Source organism: Argopecten irradians, chromosome 3, assembly GCF_041381155.1.
Source record: "Argopecten irradians isolate NY chromosome 3, Ai_NY, whole genome shotgun sequence".
NCBI classification, from domain to species: Eukaryota; Metazoa; Mollusca; class Bivalvia; order Pectinida; family Pectinidae; genus Argopecten; species Argopecten irradians.
This window is the reverse complement of record NC_091136.1, coordinates 48218712-48236026: the sequence shown is the minus strand read 5'-3', so window position 1 is coordinate 48236026 and position 17315 is coordinate 48218712. Positions and strand designations below refer to the sequence as shown.

At 32.7% G+C, this 17315-nt stretch overlaps 1 protein-coding gene across 1 annotated transcript; it reads right to left on the bottom strand.

Moving 5' to 3' along the window:
• Window positions 1-1663: 1663 nt before the first annotated feature.
• LOC138318885 (lactoylglutathione lyase-like) lies at window positions 1664-10267 on the bottom strand. The gene is made up of 6 exons (XM_069261688.1): window positions 10111-10267; window positions 8236-8318; window positions 7761-7901; window positions 5344-5414; window positions 4410-4499; window positions 1664-4072 (listed from the first exon to the last, which is right to left on the bottom strand). The coding sequence occupies exons 1-6, from the start codon at window positions 10168-10170 to the stop codon at window positions 3984-3986; spliced, it is 534 nt and encodes a 177-aa protein (XP_069117789.1). The 5' UTR covers window positions 10171-10267; the 3' UTR covers window positions 1664-3983.
• Between the last annotated feature and the right edge of the window lie 7048 nt (window positions 10268-17315).

The following is a 17315-nucleotide window of genomic DNA, read 5'->3' as shown; positions in this document are numbered from 1 at the left end:
TTAGACTCCAAATTTCTAACCAGTCTACCTTTAGCGGCTATAAAAACACATTTCTATTACATCGTCATAAAAACGGTTACTACTGTTGGAAAGACCGATAATTTTCCTTTCAAAATCATCACATACATCTATACAAAGTGCCGTCATTGCGACGATATAAGCATAATCTCATTGGCCGGCTATAAAAAGTCTCTCTTCTCGGGACGTATATGAGTTCGCCGTTACTATTCAAACATATGCACGTCTGTGGACTTTTTATAGCCGGCCAATGAGATCGCAGCCGAAGCCTCGCTCATGCATATTACATGTACATGTATATCAGCCACGAAACCAGTATGCATTTTTAATTAGATGGCTTCAAGATGTTTGTCATAATGGGGCTTACATCGTTTGCAAAGAATTTCATCATAAAAGGTATAGAATTTATTCATATATGTCGCGCGTATACCTCCCTTTTTTGAGACCAAAATCCTTTAAAATGGTTATCAATCTCCCTTACCACCCCTAGAAAATTATGGCATGTATGATTTTAACTTATTTGACCCCTGTGACTTGAATGAAGATCAAGGTCATTCATTTGAACAAACTTGGTAGCCCTTTATCCCAGCATGCTACAGGCCTAATATCGGTACCCTGGGCCTTCTGGTTCTTGAGAAGAAGTTGTTTCAAGATTTCAGCCTTTTTTACCCGTGTGACCTTGAATAAAGGTCAAGATCATTCATTTGAACAAACTTGGTAGCCCTTCATCCCAGCATGCTACAGGCCAAATGTCAGTACTCTGGGCTTTTCGGTTATTGAGAAGAAGTCGTTTGAATGAAAAGTTTACACACGGCGCACGAAGACGGACGGTGCATGCTGACAATAGGTCGTTCCGGTCAGATGACCTAAAAATGTAAATCGTGTTCAGTCAACATGCTTGAAGTTCGTTATACCTATAAAATATAACAAGTGCAGTATAATTCTATAACCTCAACAATGACATCGTGCAGGGATCGATGTATATCCTATCTTTCTTGCCATTGAACATTTTTCTTTTTTACTAACTATATCAGAAGAACCTAAATCTATGCAAGTTTTGCATACCGATTACTTTAACTGCTATAATTAATATGATAATGGTTATGCTGTATACATATCGTTCGCATAATGAACTTTTGATATTTTCCACTTGCATTCATGCTTAATGCACATTTTCTCCGTTCTTAAAACTTTCTCTTGAAAATTGCCAGTTTTATTTATAGGACTGTTTCATTTGAATATTTTATTCCCAATTTTAAGCGAATGTTCGGACATAGATGACCTCTTTTAACACATGTATATGCAAAAATAGTGAATAGACAAAATTTGCCTGATTAAAACTAATGTTATAAGGTAAATTTTGTAAGAGATGCATTGTGAATGATGAGTGAGTGTCTCTTTTGTATGGAATATTGTGGTATGCTGGTCTTGTCGCATTAGTTTGATAAAATAAATATCAGTTACTAGTAAAGGAATGGAATATACCAGGCAGAAATCATGGTATATTTCTTAATTGAATTATTCATTTGTAGAAGGTACTATTAGTCCTAAATGGGGAACCCTGTTCAGCCACTACTTGTGATACAAAACGTTCACAATAAAATATTTAGAAAATCTCCAAAGCAAGGAATACAATAAATCGAAATAAATTATTTATATATATTTTTAATTTATTTTTAACAATTGAGACTTAAGACATTGTATTTTAATTAACATCACAAAAACTCACAAGCTGTATACACCACTCATGACAGTGTGATAGTTTGTACAGAAAATCCAATATTTGAAAAGAGAAACATTCCAGTTTTTATTCTTAACATGACTTAACAGAAATACTTGATACTTGGAAAGCTATGAATTAGATCCAGACAAAATTTGGAAACAAAGGAAAATATTCAACTTATGATGATTAAAGAGAATACTTTTAAGTCAGAATAGTTACTAGTGATCTGATTTTCAGAAGATAGGACTGGGAATGACCAACTACATTTTCTTCTCTGATCTTTTAGCACTATGTGAAAAATACATTGTTTATGCTTTGGCAAACATGGTTTAATAGTATATTGACTGGCTTGACAGTTGACATATAAAAGAAGGAACTTAAAATGTATAAAGTGAAAAACCAGAATCAATCCAACCCAACAGGTAATGAATACATCTGGTAAAGGCATCTTCAATAAGAAGAATACCACATAACACAAAACAAATCATAAAAAACTCTTCAAATTATCCTTAACGAGATGTTTTGACAAGTTAAAGCCATTTAACAAGTGGAACTAAAACCATACAAACAAAAAACCAGAAACACACACAATAGTATTCCCAATACAAGTCCATTAAAACTCCATTATTCTAGCAAAGATACAAAATGACTCACATAACCTGTGATGTTTGGAAAGACTAGGAATCAGAGTAGACACCCGAAGACTAGGATAATAAATTCAAAGGATACAATGACATCATAGTAACACATGGTGTAAACACAGATGTCCGTATTATAATGTATCAAATTTGGAAATATATATTGATGATCCCAAATGGCAGTAAATCATGCATTTTACTCAAAATATAAGAAAACATTGACATCTTCAAAAAAGTAAATATGATTTAAATCGTAACCTCCCAGTTTGGCGTAGTTATTAGAAAATGAAGCCATGAAATGATTAGTTTTTATCATATAACCCCTAATCACTAATCAAATTACCATAGTTAGGGTGACATATCACAGTTTCCATGATAGATTTTGTTTTCCGTGCTATTCCAACAATATAGTAAAAGATGGAATGTAGAAGAGGACCGGACAGTGAGAGACCATCATCATGAACATTCTTGTGATATTTTTACACAATGGCATATAAAACATATCAACATAAAAGTTTTTGTTGATTTCAACTTAGAAGTAGACATATATATCCTTTGTCATTTCATCAATGGAACCTTAGGTATTAATAGAAACATATATACATAGAGATTTCCGGTTTTAAATGTCCTATTTTCCAAAAACCAGGTAAAACTGCCGATTTTCATGATTTCAAAAATCATATTAAATAACATCAATCAGGAAAACTGGTAACATCAAACCACAATAAAATGTTTAAACTTTGTGTTGATACAAAAATATCATGTTTTAAAGAACACACTTAAAAGTAGTTAGCCAAGAGAAAATGACTTTAAACCAGACATCCCGCTGCCTGTCAACAAAGACAAAGAAGGAGTTTCCAATCTCTATGTATTTATGTTTCTGGTATTAAGGTTTGAATTCAACAGATAATATTTTGTAATGACTTTACAATAGTTTAACATGAACAGAAAGGAGGAAATATAAACTTTTTCTGGACAAAAGACAATTATCGGTACAGCTGTCAAGACGGATAGTTATAGAATATAATACATGTATGTTATTGTACTTGCCATGATGTCTCTATATAAATTGTAGTTTACTTCCTTACATCATTCTTAGACAAGTAAAATATTCTACAAATTCTTTCATTGAATGGGTATACTATTTTCATAATATGTACTCATGGTTGTTTCATAAAACAGAACAATTGAAAAACAAACAATTCAAAATCAAATTAAAAACACTTCATCAAATATAATTAGCAAAGGCAACAAACAGGGGAGATAACTAGAGTAACATTACAGTCTTGTATCATGATCAGTATTTATTTTCAGCTACAGCTACTCAGACATAAATAAAGGATATATTTATAATCATATAAAATATTGCAGTTGACTGTCATTGTCCATGATGCATAAATAACATGTTTCCTATTCTGTCTTGTCAATAAATTCTTGAATATATATTTATGTACATGTATATAAAAATATGAAAACAATCTATGAATAATTGAATACTTCTTTAAACACTGCTGTAGCTTAATGTCTGAATACACAGGCTGGGGTTTGAGATCCTCTCTGGACATTTAGATTAGACAGATTACAAGTGTTAGAAGACTCCATTCCTAGAAAGAGCCTGCCATGTTCATGGGATTAAGGATTTCGATCCAGTAACCGTCTGGGTCCTGTATGAATGCCAAACCTTTCATCTTTCCTAAAAACAACATAAAACATTTGATGATAATAAGTTTATTGTCTGATTAGCTCATGTTTCTGATTATCATGTTTTGTTGTAGGTACACGAGAAATAAGAAAAATACAGTATTTTTATCTGTTAGAGTTACTTCCCTTAATTTAACTCTACATGTATTTGACTGTAAAACAATGTTTAATTAGTGCTAGGTACTAACTACTGCTAATGTTGTTAAATATTTCTGAAGTCAATTATACAAATATTTAATGAAAAATATTATTGTATGGTATGACAATTAATGTAAAAGTTTGCTGCTAATTAAACAAATATACAAAATGTAATAATTTTGTCAATTTACCATCATTTGGCTTTTTTATGAACTTCACCCCCATTTCTTCAAACCGCTGGCATGCTTCTTCTACATTTGGCACCACCATTCCAATATGACCTGAAAGTTCATCCACACATGTATAACAGTCCACTGCCATACATAACCACAGGGACCTGGCATAAATTTTTTAACCAATGGTATACATATATCATATTATAGTATTAACGGGTATGAACTCGGCGGTCGAGAAAAACATACCTATTTTTTTTAAACCGTGTTTTTTTAATAAACGGGCTCTTTACACCGTTGACGTATACCTTTTCTTAAAAAGAAATAATTTATCTTTCCGATGAGTGCTTTATGAACAAAATTGGCCAAGTATTGATCAAGTTATGGCCTGAAGAATCGGGAAATTTACGAAAAATATGCTAGGTAGACATTTCCCTGTCCCCTCAAAATGTTGTCTTGCCTCTAATGGGTACCACAAAAACCAAGCCAATTAAAAATCACAAAATCTACGCTTGTGGTGGTAAATAGTAGCCATAACTGTGTTCATCCACAATCTTCTTTGGAGGTGTCATATCCCCTGCTTTGTAGAAACTCCATTTAAAGGTCATGGTGCTCACTTATTTTAACCATGACTCGAATGCTGAGTTCATACCCTCAAAATACATGTTGGTTAAAAAAATTCATGCCAGGTCCCTGTGTTCATAACAAATAATTCAATAACTTAAAGAAGAAACCACTATACTAGTACATGTATATCACAAAATCAAATTGTCACATGATAATTATAAAGCCATCCAGCAATAAAAAAAATAACTGAAAAAGTGAGTTAATCATTAAGATTAGGCTAATGTAAAACTAGATAAATCAAGAGTAACAACAGGCTAAACAGTGTTGCTGTTTGCCAGACAACAATTAATTATTGGTAAGATTAAGTATCAATTAATATTCTTACCAAATCCTCTAGGTTCAGTATTGCCATTATGGTAACTTGAAAATTCTGGATCAGATTCTGTTCCCCAATTACTGCAAGGAAAAAAAAATAACATACATGTATAATTACATCTCAAAAATCTCTTTGATCTTCAAATGACTATAGGTCTCAAATTTATTTTATGGCAATGTATGTTGTGAGTAATATGTTTTTACAGTTGTTGTTAATTAAAACTAGAAATATGTCTGTTAGACATTAAGTGCACACTAACTTCTTCCTAAAACCTTAATTTCCAATACAAAATGCGTCTATAAGGCCCCTGCTCTTAGGCATTTTGCACATTCAAAAAGGTAACAAATAATTAATAAATATTATATCACAGATATATACCCACAAGCCTAAGTTTATATGAAATCATCCTCTGCAACAGGTCTACGCCGCACTATCGCATAAGATGGTTTACATCCTTGATGTATTATAGTACTTCATCAGAACTTTAAATGTGAAATTACTTTGAACTTTGTTAATTGTGTTTTTTGTTACATATAAGTTTGTTTATTATTTTGAAAATTATACGATAGACTTGTTTCGCTATTCAAAATAGTGGTAATTTACACCACTGTCCAGTCTCTGTGCATGTGGTGACTTCTTACCAGTGTCACACTTCGATGTCTTTCTTTGGTACTAGATCTAAAGCTCACCCAGACTGATATTGTATAATAATTTTTATTCTGTTTCTCTTATGCAAGGCTGGGTAAATTTATAAATATTTATTAGAACCGCAGCAAATGTGGATTTTGTTCATGGGTTAGTAATCAATGTGCAGCAAATACACCTAGGACCTAGGATGATGTGAAATTAATTAGATATGTAAAAGGGCTAGAGTAGTGTGCTGCCAGCCCTGCTTGAACCCGCGACCTCAGACTTACTGGTCCACCGTTCTATTGACTGAACTAAAGGGAAATTCACGCTAGCGCGAAGTTAGAAGGTGACTGTATCATTATATATATGTACAATTAAAACCTGCTACAAATATAATCTGCTAAATAACATTGTAAGTATCTTTGACCAGTACTGAAAGTTATCCGTTTTGTCATGTTTTTTATTGGCTATATAAACCTGATTTCCTTTGTATTGTTCCGTAAGTTTCCAAAGTTGATCAGATGCAAGAGTAAGTATGATACCCTGCTTGAAATTTACACAAAACAAACGTGGTTACAACTGTCTAATGTCACTTGTTATAGGAGATTTCAGAAAAGATGGTGTGACGTCGCAGGAAGTTTACATCTGGGTCCTCAAAGGTACAAACACAGTATGGCGACTAATAAAACAATAACAGATACGTACATCCCTGCTACACAATCGATCCTTTGACAACAGTATACACTTTCATACTTGCAAATTCCGATTTTAAAATTGTTTCCTATTTTTTCAGAGATTAGAGACTTTTTCTTTTATATTTACAATTGTTTATTGCTAAATATATTTGTGTATATTTAGTGTATATTTAGTGTTGAAGCCAGCTCGCGAAGCGGTGTAGGACCGTCACACGAACCCATTTTTCTTCACTCGTAGAAATCCATTTTGTGAACAATTTATGAATTATATTGATTTTATTGTGTTATGTTTCTGTTATACATGAAAAAGCTGTTCACAACACTATTTTAACTATCAAAATCCAAAGAAAAGATGAACCACCTAGGGCCAGACCAACATATGATATTTGAGAAAGATCCCCTTAAGTACGTGAACCACCTGGCCAGACCACGGCCGCTCGTGCTTGGCTTCGCTTTTAGATCACTCCAGGCCACAACCCATAGTTGGAGAAATTAATTAATAATATTGATACGTAATTACCAACACATATCTCACTTAATACTAAAAAATATATATTTCGTTCTTTATCATGTATCTTGTTTTGAAGAAATGCTATACACCAATGTGTTACACGTAAATGCAGATCTACACAATGTAGATGTGTACGTACACGTATGGCTGCTGATATCTTGAAAAATAAAATGCTGAAATCGTTAAGTTTTAATGTTGTAGTGTTTATATTTTAATTTCAGTCGCTTTTATTTCATGAGTTGCTATGTGAAGTGATAATACTTTTAAATAATTTGAATACATGTTCGATAGACTACATTTAGATTTATGAAAATGCCGACCAGGACACAATGCACACGGCTTTTAAAATCCTCAAAATTTTGTTGAAAAATATGATAAAAAGTAACTACAAACTGACTCCTTTGTATGTAATAAACTAGATTCCAAAATTTTTGCCGACAAAGTTATCCATAAGACCATAATGCGTAATTTTGTGACTCTATAAAGGATGAAATTCGAGATCTCGACAGTACTGTATGTAATGGCTACGGTGCGCTTGGGTTAATTTTAGAAATCAAACTTTAATTTGGCCGTAATCACATCGTACTTACTGTGTGAGTTCTAGTGTGGCTACCTGATTAAAACAATATCTTGTTTTCTCCTTTTCATCGTCTGGTATTTCTGTACCGTCATTATAGGCCAAGAAATATAGGGAGAACTTCATATTTTCAAAATCCAATTTCTTCAGTAGCCTATTACAAAAAAAAACAACTATCAGATAGTGTCAATTGGTTTATTTTATCGCAGTCAAATGTTTGCTTAAAGTCGGGAAATTGTCAGTAATGATTTATTAGCGGGAAAATAAGTAAATAAGTGCAATTCCGTAAAAAGTACCCTTTAACAAAATTTAGCGCTGTACATACGCTTCAAAGGCCATGAGAAGCGCTAATATAAAACAGCCAATATGTTTACAGTAATTAACTCGCATTCCAAATTTGATAGATCTAGATTTAGTTGTAAGTTTCCATTGGGAAATCATGGTTACAATTATAATCTGAACTTTCACACATAGGGAGCAGAAATTACCTCATTCCCATTACTTTTGTGTAAAATTCCAGGGAGGCTTTAGGATCTTTAATTCTCATCATGGTTTGTTGAAAATAAAAGCCCTGAAATAGATATACAAGATTAAACAATGATCCAATATTGACATGACCCTACTTAACTGTATTCCATCTTTGCATATTACAGAGTTATCTTCCTTGCTGTAAGATATCAATTGTGACTGCAGACTGAAAATATAATATTATATTTTCAGTCTGCATTCAATTTCAGATTTGTAAGATTGATCGAAGCAATAACAAAAATACACACTGGTTTCTTTTTTATTTCTCTTGCAAATCAATTTATGGATTATTTTGTGCAAGAACATTATGAAATGGTAGTCCAGTTCTATTAAAGTGAATAATTGAGCAAAGGAAGCCTAAAACCAGTAAAAATGGTAATAATATACCCTGTATAATTTCTTATGAAATAGAAAAATAAAAGTTCCTAACAAAATCGCTCTGCATGAGAAGAAATTAATTTATATTATAGGAATCCGAAAATGACCTCCAAACTGGCTATGGTGACATTTTCATGCAGCCTCGTTTTCAAAGAGTTAGGGAAATTTATTTTTTGAACTGTTAAATTTACATGGGGCTATCCATAATTTCAATGGTCAAAACAGGACAATGTAAGCAGAACTTGACCATGCTTTGAACTTTGGATATGTAAGATCTTTTGGAAGGCCTGCAATGAAAGCATTTATATTGGTTTTCATTGCCCTTCATTTTTTTTCAGTTATCTATGTGCCCTTATTATGTTGAATATGGTAACAAAACAAGGGCCCATCTGCTACCTGGAGATCATGGTGAATAAGATAATTTGAGATTTGTCCAGGTCTTACCAAAATAACTTAAAATGCAGATCAAGATCATTCATTTAAACAAAGGTAATAGTCCTTTATCCCAGATGTCACTTGCCTATTATCAGATCTCTTATGCTTTTTATTGACATGGCTTTGTTCAAGTACCTGTATTTCAACCAATTTGAACTCTGTTACCGTGAATGAAGGTCAAGGTCATTCGTTTGAACAAACTTTTAAGCCATTTATCCTACAAAGTTGTTGCATAACACATGCTCAATATCAATGGGTCTAAGTGATTAAAACAAGGAAGCATTCAATTATTTTAGACTATTAATTTGGACCTATACGAACTTGAATGAAGGTCAAGGTCAGTCATTTGAAGCTAGTTCTCATTTCAGCATGCCACAGGCTCAATTAAAAGACAATATCAGGTCTAGATCTCTTAACCCGTTCGTTATTGACAAAAAAGTGTTCAAAGACTTTAGTCTAATTGACATGTGACTTTGATTGAAGACCAAGGTCAGGTGTTAATTATAAGCCCCCTCTACTCTTGGAGTAAGTCTTTAATAGGGAAAAGTTGACCTGGACGGGTATATACAATAGCCTGACATCAATATTGCATTTTGAGAGGGTCACATTATTATAATTATTTCAGACATTGATTGTATAATGTACATGGACATTGTGTCCACGTAATTTAGTCTCCATCCTTTCATCATACCGGATTTCCCAGCTTAAATCCCGGAGATGACATATCACTACTGAGTACAGGTGCGGCCTTGTGTCTTGTAGATAAAATACATCACAAATTACATTTAAATTATATCGTTATAGGTTTATATAATATTAAAATTTGTGCTAATCGATACTTGATTGTTACATATAGCTGTTATAATATAATACCAAATGTTACATATAAGATTACATGTACATTTGTATACGTACTTAGCGCACATATCATAATCACCCAGGTAATGTACTGGTAAGTTATGTTACGGTACAACATGTAGATAATTAGACACTAACTTATGATTCATGTGTAAGATAGTTACCTTTGTCGCTTTATCGGGCTCGAAGCAAACTTTACGCGTGTCCTCCGGCGAAAGAGCCATTTTCGGTTTATTTCAGGTGTTGACTGTTCTAAAGTCAGTGTGCAGACGGAAGCGAAAACGAGGTCTGGTCATTATTTATAGAACAGTAGGCGCATTCGATTTGGGAATAAACCTCTATGTACCATATGTTTTACACGCGCCAAGTTCAAATCATCTTTGATATTCCAGGGGTACCGATCACTTAAGATCTCTACACCCCTGGACTATCTCATAGTAAAACTGGAGGCAACAGAATAGAACAGGTAATTTAGTCATTTGATGTACAACACAAGAGGCGTATATATAACGGTACATTGTGGCTAACTGTAGCTTTGATGTTAGGTGTCGCTCTCTCTGTAGTCTCTGCTAGCCTGTGATTGGTCAAATGACTATGAGATAGTCCAGGGGTGTAGAGATCGTAAGTGACCGGAACCCCTGGAATATCGAGGATGAGTTCAAATGAATAGTCGTATTGTTTGCGAAGTTCTCCGCCAGTTTTCATGATGCCGTACACACATACAGTACATGAAATAAAACGAAAATCAAAATATACACACAACATGATGCTTCACCCTGAAAAGTGTTCAACAAAATGATCATATATAGAACCAGGAGTTGTTGATAGCAAGCGACCTTTACACGATTTATTAGACGTTCTCAAAATGAGCACAGCAAGGTTTACTTTGCACAATCATGTTGTTCGATAAATCCTTTTTTTTATTATTATACATTATCATTCTCGGTACTTCCGGGGTTACTATCGACCGTCGTTATATCCATCCCTAAAATATATCATAGCAAATCTGAAGGCAGTTCAGGGGAAAACTGACAAATCACAGCTAGGCCAACTTCGCTAGCCATGGGTATTAGTCTGATTCTGAAAGAGAATCGGACTAATACCCTTGGCTAGCGAAGTTGCAGCTAGGCCTACCGAGACGGTGTCTTCCCACTCAGCCAACATATCCTATTTTAACATTAAGCGGAGGAACAATAGAGAACAATAGGGGCTAATTACAGGTAAGTTATAGTCTGTTTTAGAAAATGACTTACCTGTATTTACCTGTGCTACACCTGTACAATAAGGTCACAGTTCAAGTTTTTTTTTTCAAGTTTTTTTATTTCATCCAAATGCATAAAAAGCATATAGGGAACAGTACAATTATTATCATTATAATATGACATACAATGTATACAAGTATAAGATGGCGGAGGACAATATTTCAGTATTTCAATATACTAATAAGCTACATATGTATAAAAGACGTGATCACAACAGAACCCACGTTGATGCTGACGGCAAATAAAAGCAATTTTATCATTTAACTAATTGTGAGCAGAGTTTTTCTTTTCTCTGTTGCACGAAACAAAAAGTTACCCAACATATTCAAAATTTTAACATCTTGACAAGAGAATAATTCTATAAACTTATGCACGCTTGGTCTATGATAAAAATATCTGTTAATGTATTTTTCTCTTAATTCAGAATATGCCGGACAGAGAAGAACAAAATGTACTTCATCTTCGACGTCATTTTTATCATATAATGAACAAGTCCTTTGATTTCTAGGAATATTATTATAACGTCCGGATTCGATATTAAGACTATGACATTGCATACGGAATTGGCTTAAAAACTTCTTGAATTTATGATTTACAGGCTTAATTAAATAGAACTGTGTACAAAAATTATCAACAATATGTTTCTACAAATAACATTTAGGAGATACATCGAACGCACTATATAATTCTTGAACAAAAACATCATTACTACGTTGGTGGTATATTCTTATATGTAGGTTTTCATTTAAATGCAGATACTGAGAAATTGTATGTTAGATACTAGTAAAACAATGATTATCTTATATAGAATTATATATTTTAGCCTATTACCAAAATATGACAGAAATTAATGCCAAATGGTTTACAAAACGGGGAACATATATATACTGCACTTCACATGTACATATAGTGTCTAGATTACACATGGGAAACAACTAAGTACATAGTTTGATAACACCACACTGACAGTAAATTATAATTTTCTGAATCGTTTTTGTTTGATCATCTGAAATCATAGACGAACCTCTTAGATGTCATAATACCATTGAAACTATTAATGTCTTTTTTCCTGAGGTGAATGATATCCCGTTGGTATCGATACTTCTAGTCATGAGATGTTACACAAATCTCTGTTAAGGATGTATTCTTCTGTGGTTTTAGTCCTGTTGAAGTCTCGTTTCGACATAGATCAAAAATGTTATGAGATTTTCAAATACGATTTATCAATATCTATAGCATGTGGTCTGTAGCAAATTTTGTGAAAAAATTACATTTCTATTTTTAGTAGATTTTTTTACACAGCGATTTTAAGAAATGGCCCATTTGGCGGCCATTTTGAAATTGTGTCTTTTTTGGCTTTAAGTAGAGCCACCGTTTTCCGATTTTTTACTTAAATTGTTTTTACTTAAATTATCACCGCGTCAACATTTTCAGCTGTATCGAGTTAATTTTTGCTGTCAATCTTCACTGGGTTCATTTTAATTAAAATATTGAACATTAAAGTGTGAAATGATACACTTTTGTCACTTTATTTCTACATTTAATGGTAATTTGAGCACTTTTATTTTTTAGTTAAAAATATTGAAAAATAACAAATATTTAAATGGAGCAAAAAAGTAAGCACACGGACCCCCCATTTTTCTGCCTGATTTAGAAAGAACAACTCTTTCCCTATTGATATGCAAACTACTGAGAAAAGTTTAATACCAGAACTTTTCATTAAAGGGTTAAATTTGACAAAAATGGCTGAAAATGGTGCATTTTGGAGCTCAAAATGAAGGGGTAGGGGTAGCATATGTTGTTATTTCGAAAAAAAATATGACTCTTATTAATCATAACTGGTATATTTTCAATGAATACTACTTGAAAATAAATTCTACAAACATCCATACATATCAAAAACCTCATTAGGGAATTATGGCTTTAAATCCTAGTGTATGTGGTTAAAACGGCTAAATTCCAATAAAATCCACTATTTTGTCATTTTGGTATCTTTGAGTGACAAAAGCTCAAAAACGAGCACACGGACATATGTTTTTTCTTCCATTTTCTTTCATGGTATGAACTCCTGTTTCCAAAAATCTATATAAGAAAAAAAGTTTAATACAAGAAAATTTTGACTTCTCAGAGGAGTACATCCTTAAGTCTGTGTTATTTCAATGATTATCTAATTTATCCCTCAGTCGGTGTAGATTCCTTAAATCTGCTGTGTGTTAAAAGATTGTTACACCATTATTTACTTTAATGAATTCTCAAAATTGGAAACAAATATAAAAAATAAAAGTCAACTGCCTTAAAAATAACTGAAAAGTGAGGCAAAGCAGCATACCGGTATATATAGTCGGAGTGACGTTGGGATATACATGTATGTATAGATATCCGGAAACTGTTTAAGGATTAACTTGAATAGTTTTTTTATGTTATGGAGATATAACACAAAAATCTGAGTGTACTCTAAATAAACCGCGAAGCGGTTTATGATGAGAGTACACTCAGATTTTTGTGTTATATCTCCATAACATAAAAATCTATTCAAATTAATCCTTATAATTCAATTTACTAAAGATAATCTCTTCAACATTTAAAGTTCATTTTGGGACTCTTTTGTCTATGAAATTATTACGCCGTCATCTCAGCCAATCAGAAGCGACGTTACAAACGGCGACGCCATTTTTTCCTTTATGGGCTGATAAAGTAAATTTTTAAGCCAATGGAAATGCTCGTAACAAGCAACATTGAATTATTTGCAAATATACATTGTAAATTAGCTGCAATATTGTAGCTCAAAAGACTTTTAGACAGAAAATGGTGTCGTCTTTCGAAAGGTATAGCAGGCCTGGTACGTATATTCGTTCTAATTGTAAATGTAATATGCAATGTATCCGAAACCAATGTAAATTACCGATTAATTAAATAACACAGAAAAAAAAACCTTTATAATTATGAAAAAAATATATCATTATGCAATGCACATTAACCTGCATCCTTATTTTGAACATAGATTAAAAAAAAATCATTTTATCTTAACAAAACATATTACTTACATATCATAAGGTTTACATTTGGTACAGCCAAATTCACACATCATTTTTTTTTAAATTTATAATATTATAAGAATTGTATTTTAATTTTATACAGCTAAATTCTGCTTCCCTTCTTACCTTTACACCTGGAATTAATCGACATAATTGATACAGACTATAGCCAACTTTTACACAGGTAAACTCAGGTAAAGTTTATATAGCAAAAATAACATGTTGGCTGAGTGGGAATGAACCGCTGAGACTCATTTTGAAAATTTCAGAAACAGAGATAGTATGCTATGACATATTCGAACTGGGGTGGATATAGAACGAATTAATGATCATACCCTGCCTCCACTCCGGTTCCCGGCAGACCAGACGTTGATAAACATTTAATAAACATTTATTCAACGTTGTTTCAATCTTGAATATTTGGATGAAATACAACGTTGAAGCAAAGTTGATTTGGAATTCAACGTTGAACCAACGTACGCTTTTATAATTAATTTCAACATATCTGTTAAAGGAAGCTATTATGTGTATACCATGAAGTATCGTTCACTAAAAATTCTGTTTTGGTATTCCAATTTTTCATTGACGCTGTAACATCATGCTTACCAACTTACACTTATCATATTTCTATTCGGTAATGACAATTTAGCCATTTAGTCATGCATACATACATAGAAAAAAGACATGGGTCATCATATCGTAGGAAATATATATGGATAAATATGACATCGTATAATAATCATGCACCAAAGGCGCAATTTATCACACAGGGACCTGGCACGATTTTTTAAAACTAACAGTATACATATATATATATTATAGTATAATACTATAATATATATATGTATACTAATGGTTAAAAATTTTCGTGCCAGGTCCCTGTGATTTATCATGTAACGATAGATCATTCTGTGTTTATTATCATTCAAATATTAAAGACTATCATGATTTCACAATCAAATTTCTTGAAACGATATGTTAGAATTCAAGACTTTATGTAAAGGAGCATAGTTCGGGCTCAAAGAGCCCCGACTCTAGAACGGCTACTTGTAATATTTTCACTTCGTCCAGACCCATGTGTTTTTCAACGAGTCTATATGACGTACCGGATATCTTGTCCGGATATTTGCAAGGTTATAGACTGTCGGTTGAATATCGCGGAAACTGAGTATGTATTTATTTTCAATGCATAAATTAATAGATATCGGTGTTCTGTTTAAATAGAATCGAAGGATAATCAATCAAATCTATAGGAAGGCATACACAATATAAATACCATTATTGGTTATTTATCTCAGATTTTCTTTTTAGAAATAAAGCATTAATTCTCTTAGTTTTATCATTTAGTAACAATTATGAGACCATCGCTATTATAACATATTTTCTTTCATACCTACGGGTATAGTACTGGCTGGTCTAGGGCAATAAACTCATACCGCCTGAGGCTGTATTGCATGGGTAATGCAATAAAGCCTCGTGACGTCACAGCGTCAACAAAATTTCTATTTTCTCGGTAGAATTTTAACATTTTTTTCACAAACTTGACTAGTTTTACTATAAAAGATGCAAACAACGGAATATTTGTTGAAAATATCACGTTATTTTTCATATATGAAAAATTGACCTCTAGCCGTGGATTTCTTCGATTTTATTTCAAAATGGCGGGATATTATAGTTGTAAAATTGCAATAAAACGTCGAGGTATGAAAGAAAAATACTCTTTCATAAGTGGATATGAAGGATAGGTATATTCTACCCTCGGGATCACAAAATGTTGCAAAACCCTCGGTAAGCCTCGGGTTTTACTACATTTTGTGACCCTCGGGTAGAATATCCCTATCCTTCATATCCACATATGAAAGAGTCTTATAATATAGGTGTATTATTTTACAAGTATCTCGCGGCTATTGCAAAATCAACGAATCGAGAAGCAATATTTGATTGAATCTACGGTAGAGTTGTTACATGAATCACAATTTGAACAATTTTAATTTGTTCAGCAATAATTCTGAGAAGGGACAGGCCAACGATTTATCAAGATTTGTTTTCCTTAGCTCTCACACTTTTTCTATTAAAGAGATTTTGTCAAAATGAATTGTGTTTCTATTTCTATTGATCTATCTTCTTTTCTATTTTTCACGTTATAAAATAGTTCGACAGAATATGTTCTTTATAAAAAAAAAACCACTTTTATAATACCGGCAAATAATTAGGATACATGAAACTTTATTTAGAGTCACGTATATATACATGCACATAGATACTAACATAAGCGCTATTTCCACGACAAATATTTTGATTAAAAAATCAATAAAACAGCAGAGATTTAAATAGTAATTAAATCTCTGAAAATAGTAAAACAATATACATGTAATCGGATAAGTAATCAACAATATTAGGATGAGCAATGCATACATTGTATATATAACAGACACGAGAACAGTTAGACTTACAATAGTTCAATTCATATTGTTTAAAACATAATAGTAGAAAGCAGAAAGTCATACAAAAGACATGCGGGTGGTATTCCCCTATATAACAAGCCCTCTGCACCAAATAGATTTTTTTTAATGTTTGGATTTCAAACTTTCTTATAGGAAGGCATCAAAAAGTCACAGTTAACGGGGAAGATTCAGAGTGGACAAAAGTCACTTCTGGAAAACCACAAGGTTCAGTGCTCGGACCACTTCTCTTTGTCATCTTCATTAATGAGCTCCCTAATCTAGTAAACTCCGAGATATATCTTTGTGCAGACGACACAAAAAATTTCAAAGTAATTTCCAACGAAGAAGATAGGAAAATCCTGCAAAACGATTTGGATACCATGAGCAAATGGAGTGAAGATTGCTTATTAAAAATGCATCCGGACAAATGTAAACATATGCATATTGGAAAGTCTACAAATGCAAACCACCATTACAACTTAATGAATAAACAACTGCTGACTACAACAAGTGAGAAAGATATTGGAGTAACTACATGTATAGCATCAGATTTAAGCTTTGAAAACCATATCAGCAACAAAGTAAAAAAAGCCAATTCAATGTTTGGTATGTTACGTAGAACATTTCA

Coding starts and splice junctions, on each gene's coding strand:
- LOC138318885 (XM_069261688.1), bottom strand. CDS start 10,170: ATGGCTCTTTCGCCGGAGGACACGCGTAAAGTTTGCTTCGAGCCCGAT. Junction 8,319..10,110: donor AGCCCGATAAAGCGACAAAG/GTAACTATCTTA, acceptor TATCTATTTCAG/GGCTTTTATTTTCAACAAAC. Junction 4,073..4,409: donor CATAAAAAAGCCAAATGATG/GTAAATTGACAA, acceptor TGTTGTTTTTAG/GAAAGATGAAAGGTTTGGCA.